The sequence below is a fragment of the Tursiops truncatus genome, chromosome 15 (genome assembly GCF_011762595.2).
Source record: "Tursiops truncatus isolate mTurTru1 chromosome 15, mTurTru1.mat.Y, whole genome shotgun sequence".
NCBI lineage: Eukaryota > Metazoa > Chordata > Mammalia > Artiodactyla > Delphinidae > Tursiops > Tursiops truncatus.
In genome coordinates, this window is record NC_047048.1 from 29,192,649 (window position 1) to 29,213,840 (window position 21,192).

General features: G+C 51.4%; 1 protein-coding gene across 11 annotated transcripts in view; it reads right to left on the reverse strand.

The window, feature by feature from the left end:
• Positions 1-21,192, reverse strand: part of CIITA (class II major histocompatibility complex transactivator) — a 48,757-nt gene that overhangs the window by 3,034 nt on the left and 24,531 nt on the right. For 6 of the 11 annotated variants that reach the window (XM_033839276.2, XM_033839282.2, XM_033839285.2 and 3 more), the window contains exons 4-19: positions 19,878-19,940; positions 19,619-19,699; positions 17,291-17,335; positions 16,084-16,224; positions 15,543-15,686; positions 14,219-14,383; positions 13,385-13,453; positions 10,734-12,384; positions 9,674-9,832; positions 8,920-8,991; positions 6,006-6,086; positions 5,341-5,433; positions 4,054-4,140; positions 1,482-1,565; positions 1,221-1,304; positions 279-385 (exon numbers count right to left, since the gene is read on the reverse strand). In XM_033839276.2, the coding sequence (XP_033695167.1) occupies positions 310-385; positions 1,221-1,304; positions 1,482-1,565; positions 4,054-4,140; positions 5,341-5,433; positions 6,006-6,086; positions 8,920-8,991; positions 9,674-9,832; positions 10,734-12,384; positions 13,385-13,453; positions 14,219-14,383; positions 15,543-15,686; positions 16,084-16,224; positions 17,291-17,335; positions 19,619-19,699; positions 19,878-19,940 (3,095 nt within the window). In that variant the 3' untranslated portion in view covers positions 279-309. The other 5 variants (XM_033839286.2, XM_073792310.1, XM_073792311.1 and 2 more) reach the window with 5 other exon arrangements.

A 21,192-nucleotide genomic window follows, 5' to 3' on the forward strand; every position in this document is an offset into this window, starting at 1 on the left:
CAATGCTGAGGGCCGTGGGACGTGCACGGCTGACCCACCTGTCCTTCCCCGGGTCCCACGCCTGCCCATAGGGAGGATCCTCAGAGCCCAAGTCCTCAAAGCCTTTAGAAGACACCGCACCGAGCCCAGCTCAGGGGGATACGGGGTGGGCCCAGATGGCACATGGTCCAGGAGTTGTCACCCAGCTCCCACCTGCTGCCCCGCCCACCTTTTATGGATTCTGACTTCACAGGACACTGTCCCCAGGGACCCCCGTGGTTCTCCCCTTCCAAGCTCACCTCAGTTACCTTGTCCCAGGCACAGCCTGGATCATCTCAGGATGATCCTTGAGTCCAGCTGCTGCAGGTGTTCCTGGACGCCAAAAGGGATGGTGGGCGTCCACATCCTGTGATGGGGGCATGGCACACAGAGGTTAGAGGAGAGGGGGTGGTCCCCACGCAAGCTGCCCCCAAATCCCTCCTCCCACCTAGCCTAGTGTGGGGTCATGGGGACACCAGAGGCCTAGGAGCCCCAAGACCCCTTTTTAAAAACTGATTCTGCCACTGACTTGCTGTGTGATCTCAAAAAGTTTAGTTAACTTATCTGTGCCTTATTCTCCTCATCTGCAAAATGGGTCTTACAAGAGCCACCCTATCCCTCCTAGAAGATATGAGTGATTATGTAGACAAAAGTGCTTTGAAAGACAATCAAGTACAGTACTGGACAGTAGACATCATAGTGATGTAATGATAAATAAGTTTCAACCATATGAAATGGCCAGGTGTGTAGGTCAAAAATGGTTGAATATAAGCGATTTCATATTGTTCAGCCTAGTATATAGAACATTTTTGTGTACCAGACACTCTTCTGAGTATATTGACAAATTAAAACCCCACAATTTAAATATAAATATTTAAATAGGGGGTAAACATTATTGTCACTCCCATTTTACAGACGAAGAAACTGAGGCCAGGGACTTCCCTGCGGTCCAGTGGTTAGGACTTGGTGCTCTCACTGCTGAGGGCCCAGGTTCAATCCCTGGTCCGGGAACTAAGATACCGCAAGCCATGCAGCGTTGCCAAAAGAAAAAAAAAAAAAAGAAGATAAGAAACTAGGTCCAGAGGGTTGATGTGTCTGCTTGCCCAAGGTTGAACGCTGGTGAGGGACAGAGTGGGATTTGGTCTCAGGGCTCACAAGGTGAACCACACACTGACTCTCCCTCCACCACTGCTGAGACTTACGCCAGCTTCTCCACGTGAGGGCACTTTCTCAGGCTGGCAGTGAGCTGCTGGGCCCCGGCAGCTGTGAACTTGTTGTACTGGACACTGAGAAGAGAAACCCATTGTGGATCCTGGCCCTGGGGACCAATAAGCCCCAGACCAAGGTCATCACCACGCTCTCGACAACCAGACCTCAGCCCAGCCCTTCCCATGATGCCAGCAGGAGACCCCGGTCCTCCCAAGTCCTGGCCCCACCCCCACTGCCCAGGTTCCCACACTCACTCCAGCACCCGGAGGGACACCATGTCTGGAAGCACGTGTGCCAGGCTCTCAGCTCCCGCATCGCAGATGCAGTTATTGTACAAGCTGCCGGAGAAAGAGGTCAGGGCAGGGGCCGGGGGTGCTGGGGGGTCAGGGCCCAGGGAGAGCCACACCCAGCCAGAATTACTGCCCCATTTAACAGAGGGGGAAACTGAGGCCCAGAGAGTTGAGGCTGCTTCTCTGTGGTCACTCAGTGAGTTCAGGGAAGCAGCAGGACTAAGTGGAGGTAGCTTCCCATCTGAAACAGCCCAAGTTCAAATCCCAGCTCTGTGGCTTGCTGCCTGTCTGATCTTTGGTGAGTTACTCAGCTCCCCTGTGACTCAGTTTGCTCCTCCATAAAATGGGCATGATAGAGTAATTGTGGGGAGGAGTAAATGAGTTAATGTTGGTAAAACACCCAGAACAGGGCCTGACATGTGGAATGAACTACATGTTAACTATGGTTATTATACCTCCCAAGGGGGTTTGTGGGGGTTATACAAGTTACTGTGGGGGGTGGGGCAGCGTCGGGAATAGCAGGAGAGAGAGAAACCCAGAGTCACTGGGCAGGCTCAGGTTTCTATAATATATTCAGTCACCATCAGCAGTGTCAGAAATAGCACGACACCTTCACTGGTGCCAGCTTAAGCCGTATATTCATTAACGAGCGTCCTTTTAACAAGCCAGGTGCAGCCACGGTTCTAATTTCAAGGCCGTGACTTTGCCTTGTCTCAGCCTCAGAGCAACACAGCAGGGCTGCATGTAAAAGCAGCAAGTCTACACTGCAGCAAAGTGGATTCAAGCTAAACTCCAGGAACCCCTGATGTCGTGGGTCGGCCGGTACCAGGGCAGGAACCAGGTAGGGGTTTTACAATCCCTTCCTGGGATGGATCTTAGAACCAGGAGGCCCTTCCTCACCCACAGGAAGAGGATTCTTCCCATATTTCATTGATGCCAAGATGTACATGTTCACATTTGAAAATCATTGCGATCAGGATGTGTCTGATAATCAATGGATGTCATTTAATTAGCAGCGTTTTGTCCCCTTAATGATGTCTTACAAATGGATGGCATCTTACAGTCCATAAAATATGAGGTTCCTTTGTTTTTTGGCCACGCTGCGCAGCTTGCAGGATCTCAGTTCCCCGACCAGGGACTGAACCCAGGCCACAGCAGTGAAAGCGCGGAATCCTAACCACTAGGCCACCAGGGAACTCCCAATATGAGGTTTCTTAAAGTGTCAATCAGATCACATATCACCCCCACATGCCCCACCTGCTTCTCCATTCACAATGGAAAAACCTCCAACCACTCTCGTGGCCCGCAAGGGTCTCCCTGCATGATCTGGCCTTCCCTGACCTCTCCCGCCTTATCTCCCACCCTCTGTCCCTCATTCCCTATAGCCAGACACAGAGGCCCCCCTTCTGGCCCTCAAAGACCCAACCTCTTTCCCACCTCAGGGCCTTTGTCTCTACTGTTCCCTCTCCCTGGAATGCTTTTCCCTGAGAGCATCCCACAGAAGGGGGAGGGTACCCTCCTCAGGGGTCTCCTGACCCCCCTGGTGAATTCAGCACTCCCTATTGTACCCTCTGGGGCCTTTGTTAGTTTCTTCATTCCCAGCATGAATCAGCATTTTAAACATTTTGTTTATGCACGTGCTTACTTGTTTATTACGCAAGGAACTTGAAAGCAAGATCCACCCTGGTTTTGTTCATAGCTGTAGCTCTAGTTTCTAGCACAGGTTCTGGCCCATGGTTGATATTAGAGAATATTAGATACCCTCACAACTCTAGGGCGTGCCAATCACATAGACTACAAACTGCACAGCACACAACCTATACAGCTGCACTCAGGGACCCTGGCTGGAAGGATAATGGGCTGGAAGGACCCATTAGTCCCAGGGAACCACGAGGCACCGGGCTGGAAGTAAGCAAAAGCAAGAATGTGGGGCTTCCCTGGTGGCGCAGTGGTTGAGAGTCTGCCTGCCGATACAGGGGACGTGGGTTCATGCCCCGGTCCGGGAAGATCCCACATGCTGTGGAGCGGCTGGGCCCGTGAGCATGACAAGAGCCAGCCAAGGCTACCTGTGCATAGTCAGCATTCTAGAAACCACCCCGGACTCCAGAAAAGGCCCAGTCCTGCCATGCCCTGGGGAAAGAGGGCCAAGATTTATTAAGCACCAGAGCCAGGCATTGCACCAAGCGCTTTCCATAGGCTATTGGGATGGTACCCATTTTCCAGATGAGGAAACAGAGACTCGAGATGAGTAAGTGATTTGCCCAGAGTTTGCCAGATGCCCTTCCCCAGGGGCTGCTAATCTCGTTCAGGGCGGTGGCATCACCCAACTCCAGGGGTGTGCGTTCATGTTGGATTTTAGGTCGGCGCCCCCCACTCCCTACCCCCACCAAGTTGTGCAACACTGATGTGGTAGAACAGCCTGTAGTGATTGCTTTCAGGGTCCCAGTGTTGGACCTTACAGCTGCCACCAAGGGGGTTCTCTGCCCGCCCTCCAGCCCACCAGCTCAGCACCTGACCAATAAAGGGCCCCACTCACCTCAGCCTGAGGAGGGACGCAGCCAGCAAGGGCAGGGCCTCCGCCAGCTTGCAGGCACCCAAGTCAGTGATATTGTTCTGGGACAAACTGCGGGAGTACAAAAAGGGGAGGGCTCAGGGCCAAACCTGAATGCCCCTCCCCATCAGTGTCCATCACCCCAGGCTCCGGCAGGGCTGGGAACCCCTGCTTCCTCACAGGGCATCCCAGGGCAGCAAGCACAGGACATTCTACCTGGATGAGAGTCGTGGGTGCTGAACTGTGTGAGGGCGCTATGGGTAGACTTGGGCTAAATCAGTAAAATGATGCAGTCACGCCCTGAGGCTGAGTGGGATGATGGGGGTGAGGATGCATATGTAGCATCCATTCTTTTCCCTTTGGACCACTTTTCAGCACTGTCATTACGTAAGGGTTTACATTATTTGTTTAATGACGTGGACTCCACGAGGTGAGGGGTCGAGTCTGTTCCTTACTCTATCCCTGTGCCTACAGCCATGCCAAGCACATAGTAGGTGCTCAGAAAATATTTAAGTGGGGTAAAAAAGGAAGGAAGGAAAGGTGGGAGAGAGAGGGAAATGGAGGGAGGGAGGGAGGATGTAAGGAAGGACGAAGGGAGGGAAATCTAGCTTACTCACTCTGTTTCCTCAAACACTATAAATTACTTAATAAGTCTCAGTGTCCTACCATCAAGGAAATCCCTAAGTGAATTCTGGTGAGTTCTGTGGCGGCCCTGATTGTGGTTGTGGAGTAGAGTGTGGGTAGATTTTGATGATCCCTCTAGGTTCAGTAAAAAAATCATGTTGACCCTCCTGCATCATATCCATCTGCTATTTCCCAAACCCAGAACAGTTTTTTTTTAATAGAAATTCACTATTTTGATAATAATGTGTTACTGATAAATCCTAATCTATCTCTCCTGTCTCACCTCCCCAGTCTTTCTCTCACTAAACATTGCTCACAGTCATTACTGTACACTTCATAATTATGGACGCTTGTTTGCTTGTTTACTGCGTCTCCTCCCTAGCAGATCCCTGAGGTCAGGGGCTTTGCTTTGTTTAAAGCTGGCTCTCCAGGGCCTTGAATGGTGTCTGTACACAGTAAGTGCTTCTTACGTATTTGTTGATTAAATGAATAAATGATTGGTTGAATGGCTGATTAAAGAAATGATTGAATGAATGAATGGGTGGATGATTAAACGAATGCACGATTGAATGGATGAGTGAAAGAAAGAATAAAAAAGCTGGACTTTGGGGACAAATGCAGCAGGAAGGGCCGGCCCAGTGCACTCACTTGAGCGTCTCCAGGGCCTTCAGCTGAGGGAAGGTGGCCGAGAGCTGGGCGACACCCTCATCCCCGATCTTGTTCTCACTCAGTGAGTCCAGGCTGCAGATGGAATCAGATTGAGGGCCATCAGCCAGCACCCTGGAGGCCACCCGATTCTCCCCCACCTTCCGACCCAGCAGTGGCTTCCTCCCATGCTCCCACCCCTGGACACACCACGGCCAGATGCAGCTGCAACTCCGAGCATTTGAGAGCAAATCTTCATCACCTGGGACTGCCAGGCCAACAAGTGGACAGGGCCCTATCTACCCATGGACCTGAATCACTGTTTTCCTTCCTGGCAGCCCCATGAGCTGGAGCAACTTCCTTAACCTCTAGAGACCTCAGGTGAACAATGGGATCATGTTCCCCGGCCCTGCCTCCCCATGGGATTGCTGGGAGCAGCACATGAGGGGAAAAGAGTTTCGAAGATCTCGAAAGGATTCAACCTATTTTTATTGTTGGGGATTTCCTTCTGCCATCGCTTCCCTGCAGTGGGGGCGTCTGGTCACTCACACCAGCCACACTGAGGAAGCAGCAGGACACACACAGAGAGAGAAAGGGATAAACAAGGCCAGGGTCTGGGGTTGTCAAAGCCCAGTGTCTCCAGGAGGGATTCCGGGGTCTATACTCACTCCAGATGCTGAAGGGAAGAAAAGGCCTCAAGGATCTTCACCAGTTTGGGAAAAGCCTGAGGGCCCAAGATGGGGCCCAGCCTAGAAGGCAAAGCGCAGAGTTAAGACCCTGAAGCAGTCATGGCCCCTCTACTGGACCCCACAGAAGGCAGGCCCATCTGAGACCTTAACTACCCCCAGCTCCACCTGGTGGGACCCCAATCCCTCCTGCTTCAGGCACATTTCACAAAGCCCACTCAAGAGGCCATCTGGGCTCCCAGCTGGGGGCTCCCCATCTTTCATCTCTGAGTGGGGAGCCAGTTCTTACTCCTGCTGACATCCACATGCACCTTCTCCCACCCTGGCCTGGGGAAGTGGTTCCCAAATGCTGGCCTGAGGACCACCACCAGTGATGAGAAAGATGGTTTACTTATTTGCCATTGCTTTTTAACAACAAATAGAACCATTTCTTGAGCACTTTTTATGTGCCAGGAACACACTGGGCCCATCACTCAGATCAGACCTCATTTAATCCTCACAATGACTCTGAGCTAAGAGCACTTCTTATCCCCATTTTACAGATGGGGAAACTGAAGCACAGAGAGGTTAATGAACTCATACAAGGTCACACAGCCTGGATGGACATTTAGACCAGATTTTGAGAGAATGAGAAAAATAAAGACAACAGAGGGCTATTTTGGGTTTTTTTTGTTTTTCTTTTCTTTGTTCTTTTTTTTTTTTTTTTTTTTTTTTTTTTATTTTTGGCCATGCCACGCAGCATGTGAGATTTTAGTTCCCCGACCAGGGATCGAACCCACGGCCCCTGCCTTGGAAGTACAGAGTCTTAACCACTGGACCGCCAGGGAAGTCCCTGTTTTTAAAATATGGTTAAGTGTACTCAGTGTAAAGAACAGTCTTTTATTCTGAAATTATATCCTTTGAACTTTTTTGACATTAAAATGTTCATTTTTAATAAAATTATGGTGTCAGCAGCAGTTATTTCACTTGTTTGAATGAACATACTTGATACAAATTAAAAGATGGTAACTGCACATAGTCACTGAAATTCACTCTGAAATATTCTCAGTCTTTGAAACCCCGAAGTCTGGGAACTACTAGCCTCAATGAAAGGTCACAAGATGGGAATCTGTAATCTGATTTGAATCTGGGCTCTACCACTTAGCTTCTGTGGGGCTTTTTGGGCAAATCCCTTAACCTCTGAGTCTCAATCTTCTCAAATTTAGCCCCAATCTTAGGAGGTTTTTGGAGATTAAGGAATTCATTTATCAAATATTGATTGCTTGCCTACTGTGTTCCAGGCCCATCAAGCCTGTCACGCAGACAGCCATGAACAAAACAGACAAAAATCATTGCCCTCGTGGAGCTGACATTCCAGGGGGCAAGACAGATAATCAAAGAAATTGGTAAACTGTCTGGTGTGGGAGATAATTGATACAGAGAAAAGCACAGTGTGAGCAGGGCAGAACTGTACTTTTAAATACAGGAGTCAAAAAGGCCTCTCTCACTGAAAACTGGAAGAAAGTGAGGGCGTGGGCCATGCTGATACCTGGGGAAGAGTGTCCTGGGTGGAAGGCACAGCCAGTGCAAAGGCCCAGGGGTCGGACCATGCCTAGTGAGGTTGAAAACCATTAAGAGGACCCACGTGGCTGGAAAGAGTGCAGGAGGCGAGGGTGAAGAGGTAAATGGGGGCTGAATCAGGGGAGAATCGTCCACCAGCAGAGCCCCTGCAGGGTTCTGAGCGGCTGAGGGGCCTAATCTACATGCACATGAGATCTACAGGGTGCCCGGCATGGTGGCTGCCAGTCTCACGCCCAAAATAGTCCTTTCCTTCCTTCCTTCTTTCCTCAGAACTTTCTCAGGGCTTCTGGCCTGCAGGTGGCTACTCTCCGGGTTCTGGGCTGTTCTACCCCATGGCTGCTGTTCCCCAGAGCATAGTTCCGACCTTGAATTAGGGGCTTTTTAAGCTAAAAATAATTCAAAGCCAGAAGGGGCCCTTGGTGATTGTTTTCATACAGTTCCTCTTTTCAGCAATATTTTTCACCTCTGCACAAATTTGGCCTCTTGTCGCTGTTCAAAAGAAGAAACGCTTGGCTTTTTCTTGGCACGGGGGGAGCTGTGATCAGGAAGAGCAGACAGCTTGTGGGTGACCAGCTGGGGACCTTGGACAAGTTACTTAACCTCACTAGGCCTCAGTTTCCTCATCTGTAAAATTGGGATGATAATGACTATCTCCCAGAGTGGCTCTTGAAATTAATAAGATTATGGCACTGAGTACACTGTAGTTGTTTAATAATTCCTTCTTAATTGTTGGATGATTTTAGATCCCTAACAAGGACCTACCATGAATTTAACTTTTTTGTTTGTTGGAGCAACAGCCAGGCTGACCTGACATTTGTGACTTTGGACAAACAATTTACACTCTCAAGGCCTCAGTGTCTGCTTCTGTACAGTGGGGAGATAATATCTCCACCCAGCATGGTTCATTCCTATTTCTTTGTCAAGCTTCAAGCCTTCAGTCTCCTCTTCCAGGAAGTCATCTTGACCTCCCCTAAGTCTTCACGCTCACAGCCCTTGAGTTTCTGGCCACTAATCACAGCAGGTGGTAATTGTCTATTTACACTGGACAGCAAGCTCATTGAGAACAGTGGCCTCGGTCATATGAGTAGGTCTGTTGAATGAGTGGATGCGAACGAGTATGTTCACCAGCAAATGGGCAAGTTAGCTTCACCCCCGAGAACCTCCAGGACTAGCCCAGACCGGCCATGCCACAGCTGCTGGAAGCTGGTTTCCAGAGTGGTGGGGCAAGAGGGTAAGAATGATTCTGAGGACCCATCTCCATTCTGGTGGCACAAGCCCAGCTAATGCCAGAGGAGAAACCTCGTGGGGACCCGAGACAATTTACCCCTTTGCTTACGCAAACTCCAGCTTCTTTAAGTCTCGGATGGCAGGGAGTTCCCCAGGCGTGTCTTCAGAGGAACTTCTTGTCCTGGAGAGAACGGGCAATGCTAGGGAAGAGCTGGCTCCTCACCTGTCATGGAGCCCCCTCCTAGGGGGGACGCCTGCCCCAGTGCCCAAAATTCCCCAGAAGGACTGCCTTCCTTGGGCTACTGTTGTCCCCTTGTTAAAAAGAAAAACCTCAGGACAGGATATTATTAAGGCATTACTGTGTGTTTCACGGAAAAGAGCCTTAGAGGAGGCATTACCCACACCCATCCCAGACAGCGCATAGTAGGTGCTCAAACAATGTATGATGAAGGAATGAGGGAAAGACAGTTGCTCTGTGGTCACGTTTCCTCTGCCCTCTGAACCTTAGACCTCTGCTATCTAGAAAATGGGAATGATACTGGTCCTGGCTGCCTTGAAAGTTGGCCATAGGTGTCATTTGTGTTACTGGATGCAGAAGGCAGCTTATGAACTCTTAGCAGGAGAGAATATCTCCTTGGCTTTAGCTGAGAAAGAATTGGGTACATGATGGCAAGTTCTGAAGTGGACAGAGTGATAAATGTTGGGGACTCTGCCTGGGTGGTGACTGCAGTGAGAGATTTTAGATGGTCATTGGCTGGCGGGGAGCAGGGGAGGTCCCCCCAAAAGAGGAAGAAGTGTTAATAGCAAACTTAATATTAGGTCCTGCATGGTCTGGACCAACTCCCATGCCCTTCCCCTCTCACCTCTGGATCTGCACGAGGTTGCCCAGGTCTTCCACATCCTTCATGGATTCAGCCTTGAAAGGCTCAATGGTGAACTTCTCCTTCACTGCTCGGAGTAACTTGGCCTCCCCATGCTGCTGTAGGGACTCCCACAGCTCCACTGTGTCACTCAAGGCAGCCCTGTGGAGGAAGGGCTTCAGACCCAGTCATGGTGACTGGGCTAGACCATAATGTGGGGGGTGGGGGGGTGGCGGCTCCATGAAGGACCTCCTACCTATTCAGATATTTTCCTTCCTCAACTTAACCCCTACTTCCTCTAGAACGTTTTCCATGACCACTCAAGTCTTTATCAATTCCTCCTTTTTCTCAACTCTCCCAGTGGTTTTATTTCCCTTTTTGCTTTGGCTACCAGGAAGCTCAGTGCTAAATTCTCAGTTGAACCACTGCAATGGTGTAGACCTTACAGCTTGGGTAAAGTATGCTTAGGGGGAAGGTGGCAGAGATTCTCTGGAGATTAGGCTTAAATGATCAAACAGATCACTGAAGGATTTAGATTCCTTAATTTAAATTAAGGAACTTTGACTTCATCCTGAGGGAGGTGGGGTGCCTCTGAAAGATTGTAAGGAAGGATGGAATATGATCAGTGCAATTTCTAGGGAGATGTGCGCTGATGGTTGAATATAAAGTGGCGTGGAAGAGGAGAATGGAGGCAGGGAGGTCAGGGGAGGCTATGGCTTTAAACTAACCATGACAAAACAGTGGCTTGATCAGGGGATGGAGAAAAGAAAATGAATTCAAACCCAGGTCAGTCTTAGATTCTAGACGTGGCCCAGCGCCTGTCATAAGGCCAGCCTTCAAATACTGGTTGAAAGAATGATGCTGGCTGTGTGACCTTGGGCAAGCTACCGTACCCCTCTGAGCCTTGGCTTCCTCATCTTAAAAAAGGATAGAATCACTTCTGCCCCCATCTGACTGCCATTCATGCTGAATGAGACCCCACAGAGTCAGCACTGGGCACAGCACCAAGACCGCTGTAGGTGCCCAAGGCAAAGGATCCCACTCTCCTGCCCCTGGCCCCCACCTGAAATGGGTGACACAGCTGAGTCCCACGAGGCTCCCCAGTCCAGAGGGGTCAACGCCAGTGCTGCGGAGGTCCAGGGAGAAGTCTCGGCCCGCCGCCTCCAAGGCGCTGCCCAGCACGTAGGTGTCGGGAGGTGTGAGCCGGGTGCCCAGGAACGAGAGGTGGGCCGGGAGCCCCTGCAGCACATGCTGCCAAAGCCCGGCATCCAGCGCCTCGTGGGCGCAGTGCAGCAGCTCCAGCAGCCGCCCCGCCTTCAGCGCCCCAGGCTGCAGCCGCTTCAGGTACCTGGTGAGCACCTCCTGCTTCCTGACCGCTGAGGTGGAGCCCGCCAGCCCTGCCAGGGCTCCCAGGCAGCAGGCACGAGGCTGGAAGACCAGCCCAACCAGAAAGCGCGGCACGCCCTCCAGCCAGTTGTCATAGGGCCTCTTCTTCCTCGGGGTCAATGCCAAATACTGCGGCAGCTCCTTGTCCTTGATTTCGCTGCTCAGAGCCAGCCACATGGCGCCCAGGAAGCATTGCAGGAGGAAGCTGGAGAAGGCCAGCTTGGTCTCCGGGGCCCCCGGGGTGGGCTGCACCAAGCCTTGGGCCACAGCCCAGACCCTCACCTCGGCCGATGGGAACTGGCCCTCCCGCAGGCTGCTCTGGTGACCGCGGCCCAGCTCCCAGGCCAGCCTGGCCAGTCCCACCAGGGCCCCTGGGGGGCTGTCACGGGCTCCTGGGCCTAGTAAGCCAACATAGAGTCCCGTGAGCGTGGAAGGCAGCTGGGCCTCATCACCTAGCTCCAGGAGGGCCTCCAAGAGCTGGCACACGGCCCGGCACACAGTGGGGCTATGGCTGTGACTCAGGAGAAATGGCTGGGACTGGAGGAGCGCCAGGGCTCTCTTTTGGTGCTCGGTGGTCCCCGAACACTCAAAGTAGCGCATCACATAGGTCTCGGCCTGCTGGGCGGAGAAGCCGGCCACTTCGAACAGAGCGTCGGCCTTGCTCAGGCTCTGGGCCAGGCGGCCCCGGGGCCGGGCTGTAAGCAGCAGGGTGCAGCCTCTCAGCAGCTTGCGCTGGAAGAGGCCCGCCAGCAGCCCCCGGAGGGAGCGGGCTTCTGCCGACGTGGGTCCGCCCGCACTGTGCAGGAAGCCGTCTTGGGCTTCGAGCTCCTCGAAGGCATCCAGGATGAGCAGAATGCGGTCGGGCCTCCTCAAGATGTAACTGAAGACCTCGTCGTCCACTGACAGTGGCTGTGAACCCAGGGAGAAGAGCAGATCCTGCAGGCGGTAGGTGTCCCCCGGACGGTCCAAACAGTGGCAGGGGATGCAGAAGATAAAGTCGTACTGTGGCAGCTGGCCGCAGGCCCAGGCCCAGCTCACGGCCTGGACCCAGTGACTCTTCCCCTGTCCTGCTTTGCCCAGCACGGCGATCACCTGCGTCTCACGTGGCCGCCGGTGGTTGCTAGAGGCCAGCAGCACCTCGCCCAGACTTCCTCGGGCCGGCTGCCGCTCTGCCCAGTCCAGGGTGGTCAGCTCTCTGTCCTGGCTTTTGCCGCCGCTCCTCTCCAGCCTTACCCTCACCAGGTCCACCTCCACCAGGATGCCTTCTGGGCCTGCGGGCTTAGCCTGGTACTTGTTCCGTAGCGAGCAGTAGAATTGTTCCACACTCTCTGCACATGTCAAAGGGTGTGGGGTGGGGGAGAGGAGGATGCTAGTGGCAGGATTGGCCACTGTGAGGGCAGCAGAGTGGCCAGCCCGGCCACCATCACTAGCTTGTTCATCCATTCGTCAAAGTCTTCCCCGACTGCCTTCTTGATTAGCTGCCTCCTTCAATTACCCAGACACTCATTCATTCATTCCTACACCCATTCATTCACTCATCTTCTCACTTGATTATCTGTCCACTCTTTCATTTACTCACTAACCCTCTTCTTTTGTTCACTGACCATAGGGAGGTCATGGTGGGGTTGGTGGTGCTAAGAGTTAAGATAGTGGAATCCAGGTTTCTGGTTCAAGTTCCAGCTCTACCACTTATTGCTGTTACGTTGAGCAAGTGATATACCCCACTAGCCCTCAGTCTCCTCATCTGTAAAATGGGGATCATACTGGGGTTATTTATGACTTTGTTTGTTTTGGCCGCAAACAATCCCGGGAGGCATGCGGGATCTTAGTTCCCTGACCAGCGATTAAACCCGCGCCCCCTGCAATGGAAGCGCAGAGTCTTAACCACTGGACCACCAGGGAAGTCCCTGTTTACAACTTTAATGATTGACCACATCTCATGTGCCTGGAAGTGTACCTGGAACAGAGTCAGACTCAGTCGTCTGGCCGTTCTCTCAGCTGCCCTTTCATTCCCACCTTCCATCTCTCCCACACCCATCATCCACTCCTGCCTTCACCCACTCTCCCAATCACCCTCCCTTCCCTGTTTCATTCTCTCAGCCTCACAAACAAGATGTCAACACCTAGCATGGGCTTACGAGGGGCAGGTCCTCAGTAAATATTGCTCTAAGTGTAGGTATAACTGGCGGAATGAATGCTGAGATGGCGGAATCAAATGAGCAAGTGAATGAATGAATGAGCCAACAAGTGAGGGATTGAATAAGTGTTGGGTGAATGAGTGACAGGAAGCCTCCAGCACCCAGGCAGAGGGACCCTGCCACCACTCACCAGGCCACTTGGGAAGCTTGCTGGATGCCTCGTGAGCTGCTGGGCATTGGGTGGGGGACATCTCATCCTCTGGAGGGGAAGAAGCCAGTGTCAGAGTTAGGGTGAGGGGCGCCCCAGGGACCTCCCTCCCTCTGGGGCATCGGTCCTCTGAGTATCGCAAGGTCAGAGCTGACGTGGGCTGAGTCTCCGCAAGATGGAGGTTACCAGGTGGTGACCTGAGGCTGTATCCTGCTCAAAGATGTCTTTTTTTGGCCAGCTGTACTTTTAAAATTTTCACCAGTGTTTTAAAAATCACAATATCTATGTTAAAATCAAGATCTCCAGGGCTTCCTTGGTGGTGCAGTGGTTGAGAGTCCGCCTGCCGATGCAGGGGACATGGGTTCATGCCCTGGTCCGGGAGGATCCCACATGCAGCGGAGCGGCTGGGCCCGTGAGCCATGGCCGCTGGGCCTGCGCGTCCGGAGCTTGTGCTCCGCAACAGGAGAGGCCATGACAGTGAGAGGCCCACGTACCGCCAAAAAAAAAAAAAAAAATCAAGATCTCCAGATTCTGCTGACAATTCAGAAGATCTGGCTGCATTGAGCCTGTTTTCCTGCCATGTAACAAGATGGTGAAGGCTGGTGGTGGCCCATGGATTCTCCAATTGTTCCCCTCACCAACCCTCCCACGTATGCCCCCTCCCTGGAGACCCTCCCTGCCCCGTTTTACACAAAAACACAACTTGCCCGTGTCTGCAGGCAGCTCTGTTCGTGGACCTCATTGTCTGAGGCAATCCCTTCCCCCAGGGCCTCAGTTCTGCTTCCAGTAACTCTCACAGGTCCTGCTGATTCTTACCTGTTAGGTTTGTGCGGGAGGTCAGGGCTGGTTCAGGCATGCTGGGGAGGTCAGCTGCCGATGGGGCAAAGGGGCTGGTGGAGCCGGGCCTGTCTGGGGACTTTGGGAGGCTATGGACAGCTGTGCTGCTGGAGGCGGGTGTTTGGCTGGCCTGGGGCATCTCACCTACATGGGGAGGGTAAGGAGTACAGAAACAACAAGGAGCCCACTTGGGTGACCCCCTTCCCAAATCAGGCTGTAGGGCTGGGAGTCTGGGGAAAGGTGAGGGGAACTTCCAGAGGAAGAAATTTCAGGCCGAAGTTGAGGAAAGAGCTCTGGAGTTACAACTAGGCTCCCAGAGCCTTGGTTTTCCCATCTGTGAAATGGACACAATCAGCTCATAGGGAGCTTAGGGCAAGTGCTATACAGCACTTTTCCCACTGTGTGGTCAGTACTCATTTTCCTGGATGCCCAGAACACCCTCTTGCTCCTGGGGCACCAACGCATTATACAAAAACTGGCATGCAACCTTCAAAAGATGCTCTTGAATTGAGTGGAAGTATCCCCCTTAGCCTCATTCTCTCTCCCATCCCTTAGAGACCAACATGCCTTCCTTTGGACAATTCACAACCTTTCAATGTGGCAGGTCAGCAGGGACCATTTTACTGACCTGGAAACAAGGCAATTCAGAGAAAGCTATGCAAGGATGCATACCAAACTGTTCACAACGGTATACTAAAAGAGTGAGGGAGAGACTCAGGAACTCTTGTAAGTATCTCTTATTGCTTGGTTTGTTAATGAGCATGCATTGATGTTGTGCTTTTATTTTAGATTTTTTTTTTTTGATGTGGACCATTTTTAAAGTCTTTATTGAATTTGTTACAGTATTGCTTCTGTTTTTGTTTTGGTTGTTTGGCCATGAGGCATGTGGGATATTAGCTCTGAGACCAGGGATTGAACACACACCCCCTGCACTGGAAGGCAAAGTCTTAACCACTGGACTGTCAGGAAAGTCCCGATGCTGTGATTTTAAAATATAATAAAGTTTAATTTTTTTTGATAGAAAAGGAGAAACTAAGGCTTACTCGGGGAAAGTGACCCAAAAAATGCCACTTAGCCACTTGGTGTATCACTCACCCAGACCACGTTGGGGAGCCCTGCTCCTCCGCTTTGATTTTTGGGAAATGGGGACAGAGATGGGTGTTCTGGGGAAGGAGGATCATGAGAAGGTGCTAGGCTAAAACTGCCAAATATCTGGGACAGGGGTGGGGTGGAGGGGGGATGGGATCAGGGAGTAGTCAGGTCACAGGCAGAGGGGGTGGGGCGTCCGGCCTCGCATACTCACCTTGGTAGATGAGTATACTGGAGACCCCTGTCCCAGCCCCTGAGATTTGCCAGAGCCCCTGGGGCAGAGTGGAGAGAGTGGGGATGATCTGGATGGGTCCAGCAGGGAGACTCAGGCAGCTCAACAAGGAACTGGAAGGGGGCACTGCAAGAGACAAAGGCGGTGAGGTGGGATTCTCCATTAACATCTTAATTAACAGCTGACTCCCTTCTAAAGGGCTCCAGTCTTCCAGAGAGCCGCAGCTGTGTCTGCTTGCCTGTGGTGGTGGTGCTGGCACAGAGAGGGCGCTCAGTTCCCAGCTGATGAAAGCAGAGGGCTGGCGGGTGAATTCCCTAATTGGCGGGGATTCCCTGCTGTGTTTCCTAGGAATGCGTTTCCTTCCAGGGCATGTTTTCTGGCACAGACTGGGTTGATGGGGACATCGAGGATGGCATTGGCTGGGACAGAAGTGGGGGACACTAGTAGGGGAGGAATTCCCGTCCCTGGCGGCTCCTGCCTCTGGGCAGCGGGGAAGCCCACCCTCTGCGAGCCCCTAACATACCGGTGTCCTCCAGCCGGGTCTGGCTGGGTGCTGGCTCCTTGTTGAACAGAGCAGGTGGTGACGGGCAGGGCTGAGCTGAAGATTCACTCACTAGCCCCACCAGGAAAGCACCGGTCACCACGGGCATGGCTAGGGGCTCAGCTGTGAGGAAGGGCCAATGTTAGAGGCTGGGTGAGATCTGGGTGGGTGCCTGCAGGGGCCTTCCCAGGGTAGGGAGCGCTCTGGGAGCAGATCTCTACTGGCAGTGGAAGGAAACTCCTGTCCTCTTCGCTGCCCTGGGTGAAGCTGGTTTTATCAGCAACTGCTCTGTGCCAGGCAGCCCTCTACCCCCAGCCTCCTCTTTGTGACTGGGCCCTGAGAGCTTCCTGCCACGGAGAGCTAGGGGTGGGATAGACCTATGAATAGGCTGTTAGCCCAGGCCCCTACCAGCTTGTACAGCCAGTCACTGAGCCCCCGGCCCCCTAAGAGGCCCCAAGCACTGCCCATCAGACTGGGGCAGGAGTTTATCTCCTCCATTTAATTGGGAGCCCTAGGAGGGTGGAGACTTGCCTCCCCCATCAGATTGGGAGCTCCCTGAAGACAGAGACTATTTCTCCATCATCCTGGGGTCTTCGTGGACAGGGTCCCTGTCTTCTCCATCAGATTAGAACTTTCTGAGGGCAGGGACCAGGCTTCCTCCATCGGACTATGAGGCTTTCATTCCTCAGTCTGTTCCCGCAGAGGGGCTGGTTGCCCAACCTTTGCAATAACAACTGAGTGGGAGGGGAGCGGGACTGATGAGTATGGGGGAAGAGGCTCACTGAGGCATGGGGGCTCTACGGAGGGTGGGAGGGCACTGGGTAACTAGCTGATCCGAGATGACTCTACACTCTGAAAGGAGACATGTGGCCTGGAGGGGCAGTGGAACTAGGTGGTGGTGGCAGGATGGGGTCTCAGCTCTGACTCAGAGATAAGAGGAGGGAGGTGTTAGGGGAGAGCCTTTGTAGGAGGAGTTGAATCTCCCAGCAGTCCCTGAACTTCAGAGCACGGGCTATGGAATCATGATCTTGGTTTGAATCTCAACTCCACCTCTCACTTGCTGTGTGATCTCAGACAAGTGGCTTCACCTCTCTGAGCCCTGGCTTTCAAAGGCCAGTTTACATGTGGGCCTGAGGAGGCCCTGGCTTTCCTGCCCATCAATCTCCCAGGACCCACCCGCCTTGCTCACCTAGCTTCCTGTGCTTCAGATCCACAGGCAGCTCCTCTGGGAAGGCTGCAGAGAGAACACTATGGTCATCAGCCCCAGGGAAGGGGTATTCCAAGCCAGGAGGGGCTTGTGGACCCCAGCAGGCCCTATAGAATTGCCTTAAATGGCTGGGAAGTGGCCTTGGGGGTCCCTTTCCCTCCCCAGCCCCCAACAATTTCTGCCCCTACTCATTTGCTTGAGCCCAAACCCCATCTTGAAGCACCCAGGACAGTGAGGCACTGGGAGAGGCAGAGCCACAGAGGGGACACAAGATGAGTTTGAGTTAAAAAAAATAATACTAAAAATTTAAAAAACCCTGCTTTTGGCCCCTTCCTAGCTGTGCGTCTCTGCAACACAGCCTCTCTGAGCCTTTGGTCTCTCATCTGTGAAATGGGGGCAGTGATTCCCACTTGGCAGGAATGCATTGGAAATCAGTTGAGTGAGTATCAAGCATGTAACACATTGAGAAAACCCCTATGTGTCCCTTAGCAAGAGGCTGATGAACCAAATTATGGTTGATCATGTGAAATACCACACAGCCCTAAAAATAACAAGGATGCTGAAGGACATATGGGGCAGTACTGGTGTCTGCAATTTATCTTGAACTGTTCTAAAAATAAAATGGTTGGATGGGCGGATGAATAGAGGGATGGCTAGAGATGTGTTAAGACCACTATAGCCAAACACTGATGGTAGAATGGAAGTGATGGGTATATGGTTGTTTGTAGTACAACTCTTTCATCTTTGCTGTATGTTGAAATTTTTCATAATAAAATATTAGGGAAAATGTTTATGAAACGAAAAGAAAGGAAGAAAGGAGGAAGGGAAGGAGGGAGGAAGGAAAGGAGGAAGAATAAAAGAGAGAGGAAGAGAAAGAAAGAAAGAAAGAAAGAGAGAGAGAGAGAAAGAAAGAAAGAAAAAGAAAGGAAGGAAAAAAATAGAAAGAAAGGGAAATTCCTGGAGGCAGGACCATGCGTTTTCCATCAGTGCTAAGAAAATAACCTCCCAGACATGTTAAATGAAGAAAGAGTGTAGGTAAAATGTGGTCATTTGTGTGAAAAAAAATTTTTTTTTAAGAGCTGGCTTTTAGACAAATAGAATATTCCTAACAAGACTAAAAGGGCACTGGCGACATAGGTTGTCTTCAGGGAGGGAAAATGAGGGACTGGGGGAAAAGGATGGGAGGGAGATTTTTTTTCACTGAATATTTTTTACACATTTTGAATTTTTATGCCATGCACCTGTTTACCTGTTCAAATTAAATAACTAGGTACAGGGTTTACACATGGTCTGGCACATAGTAAGCTTTTGATTAACTGTTAGGCCCATTTTATGGAAATTTTCATTCAGTGGATATTTATTGAGGTGCTCCTGCATGCCAGCCATGTGCCAGGTGCTGGGGATGTAGTAATAAGAAAGACAAGGTCCCTGTCCTCACAGTGGGGGAACTAAGCAAAAGGCAATAAATGACAAGTGCGACAGGGAAGGAGAGACACAAACAAGGTGAAAATAAGTGAGGTAATTTATATGGAAAAAGTTGGTCTAGGAAAGCCTTCAGGAGGAGGTGACATGCTGGCCAAGACCTAACAGATTCCCAAGCCCACCATGGGAAGGGGGAGGACATTCCAGATAGAGAGAACAGCAAGTGCAAAGGCCCTGAGGCTGAAAAGGATACATGGGTTACAGGAATGGAAAGAAGCCAGTATGGCTGGAGCATGGTGGCTCATAGTGAGTTAGGAGAGGTGGGAAGGGCCAGATCAAACAGCCCTTGTGGTGTGTATTTTGTAGCCATTGGAGGGTTAGCAGGGCAGCAAAATGATCTGATTTGCATTTAAAAGTCCACATTGGCTGCCGGGTAAGGACAGATTAAGGAGGCAGGGAGACTGACCAGGAGGCTCAGAGAGATGCAGGTACTTGCCCAAGTTCATATAGACTATAAACAGCAGATCCAGGATTCAAATCCAGATCTTGCTGGGAAAAAACTGTGCTTGAAGAGACCTCCCTTAAATACAGGGGTGACAACTAAGGATGGAAGAGAAGCCAGAGCCCAGAGGTCCTTTTGGAAATGGCAATCAAAACAGCCAGAGGTAGAGACCCATCAGGAGAGGGGCCATTTGATCCTGGGCCGTCTGCTTCCTCCCTGGGTCACCAGGGAGCAGTGGTGAGGGAAGAGGTGGGTGGGACACCCAAGCCTGGCAGAGCAGACAGAACTTAACGAGGGAAGCAACGGGGAGCCATAACAGGTTTTAGAGCCAAGGCATGGCTGGGAGTCAAGCAAGGCTAGGCCGGATCAGGGAGGGGCTCACTCACGTCTTTTCTGACTTTTCTGTCCTGCTTCCTCCAGCACCTCCACACTCTCGCTGATCATTTCTTCCAGTCCTATGTGCTCGACTTCGGGGAAAAACCAAAGACACCAACACACACAGTCAGTGGACGTCCAAGGTGAGCTCCCATTGTCCCTATGTTGGGGATGATCTGACCATCCATCAAAGGTGGTTGTCGGGTATTACAGCACTCTCCAAGGAACAAGGAAGGAAATGCAGGCTAAGACAAGACCCCCCCAACTTACTGAAAATGTCTTTGCTCAGGCCCTCCAGCTGGGAATCCTGGAAGACATACTGGTCCAGTTCCGCTGCCCAGACAAGAAAAAGTGCAGTCAATCAACTAGTTTTCACCGAATGCTGGGCAATGCTTATTGCCCAGCCCGGCCTTGGGCTGGGCATCGGGGAACCGTGACCCTCCAGACCTAGCGCACACTGGGGCTCAATAAATGTTGCTGAATGAATGATCAAATTAATGAAGGAACACTGAAACTTCATGGGCTCTTAATCTAATTGAAGGGATGATATGTATGCATACAAATTTATCTATTGCTATAAAGTAGTGCAACACAGCGTAGTAGAGTTGTCTTGAGTTTGAGTTTAAATTCCAGTTCTACTCCCCAATTGCCTTACAAGCTGTACAATCTTGGGTCAGTTACTTAACCTCTCTGGGCCCCCATTTCCTCATCTGTGTAATGAGAATAAATAACACCTACGACCGAGGGATGGATGGTGAGGGTTAGAGGCTCTGCATTTAAAGCAATCAACACAGTAGCTAGTACACAGTAGACAACCAATGGTGGTTAATTATATGAAGTGGAACATGGCATGGAGCCAAATGGAAGACAGTTATCATGGCAAGAGGAGAGAGTGTATATAGTGGGATGGGGCAATCAGGGAGGGCTTCCCAGAGGAAGGGGTCCTGAAGCCAGACTTTGAAAGATGGGGGTTGGGGTAGATTCTGAGAGGTGAAAAGTGTAGGGCTATCTGGGTAGTGGGGACAGAGTGAGGAGAGGTGTTTGGGAAACTCTTAGAAATAGGTGTCTTCAGTAAAGGTTTCATGTTGGGGAAAGTTAGGACTGGATTTTACAGGCCATGGGGAGCCATAAAAGGCTTCTGAGTGAGGAATGGAGTGAGGGCATAAATGGTGATAATGATGATGATGGTGTTGATGGCAGTGGTGGGGTGGTACCTAACACTTACTGAATGCTTACTCTTCTCAAATTCCTGCTCTAAACACTTTACGCACAGAAACTTATTCAATCCTCACAGTGATCCCATGAGGCAGGTGTGATTATTATTCCCATTTTATGGGAATGGAAGCCAATGTAATCCTTCGGGGTGCCTCAGATGACTGCATGCCCAGGACCAGAGACTTCAGGAACAGACTCGGGTGAAGCTGCCTCCTCCACTTGCTCCCACTTCCTGTGTAGATGCCCCTAAGGGGAGAAAGCCCCCAAATCCTAAGTGATTTGGGAAAAAGCCCAACTCATTCATTACTGCCTCCAGTTGTGAGGAAATGTGAATACTCTCAGCCCTAAACATTTCTGCTTCTCCCAAGTA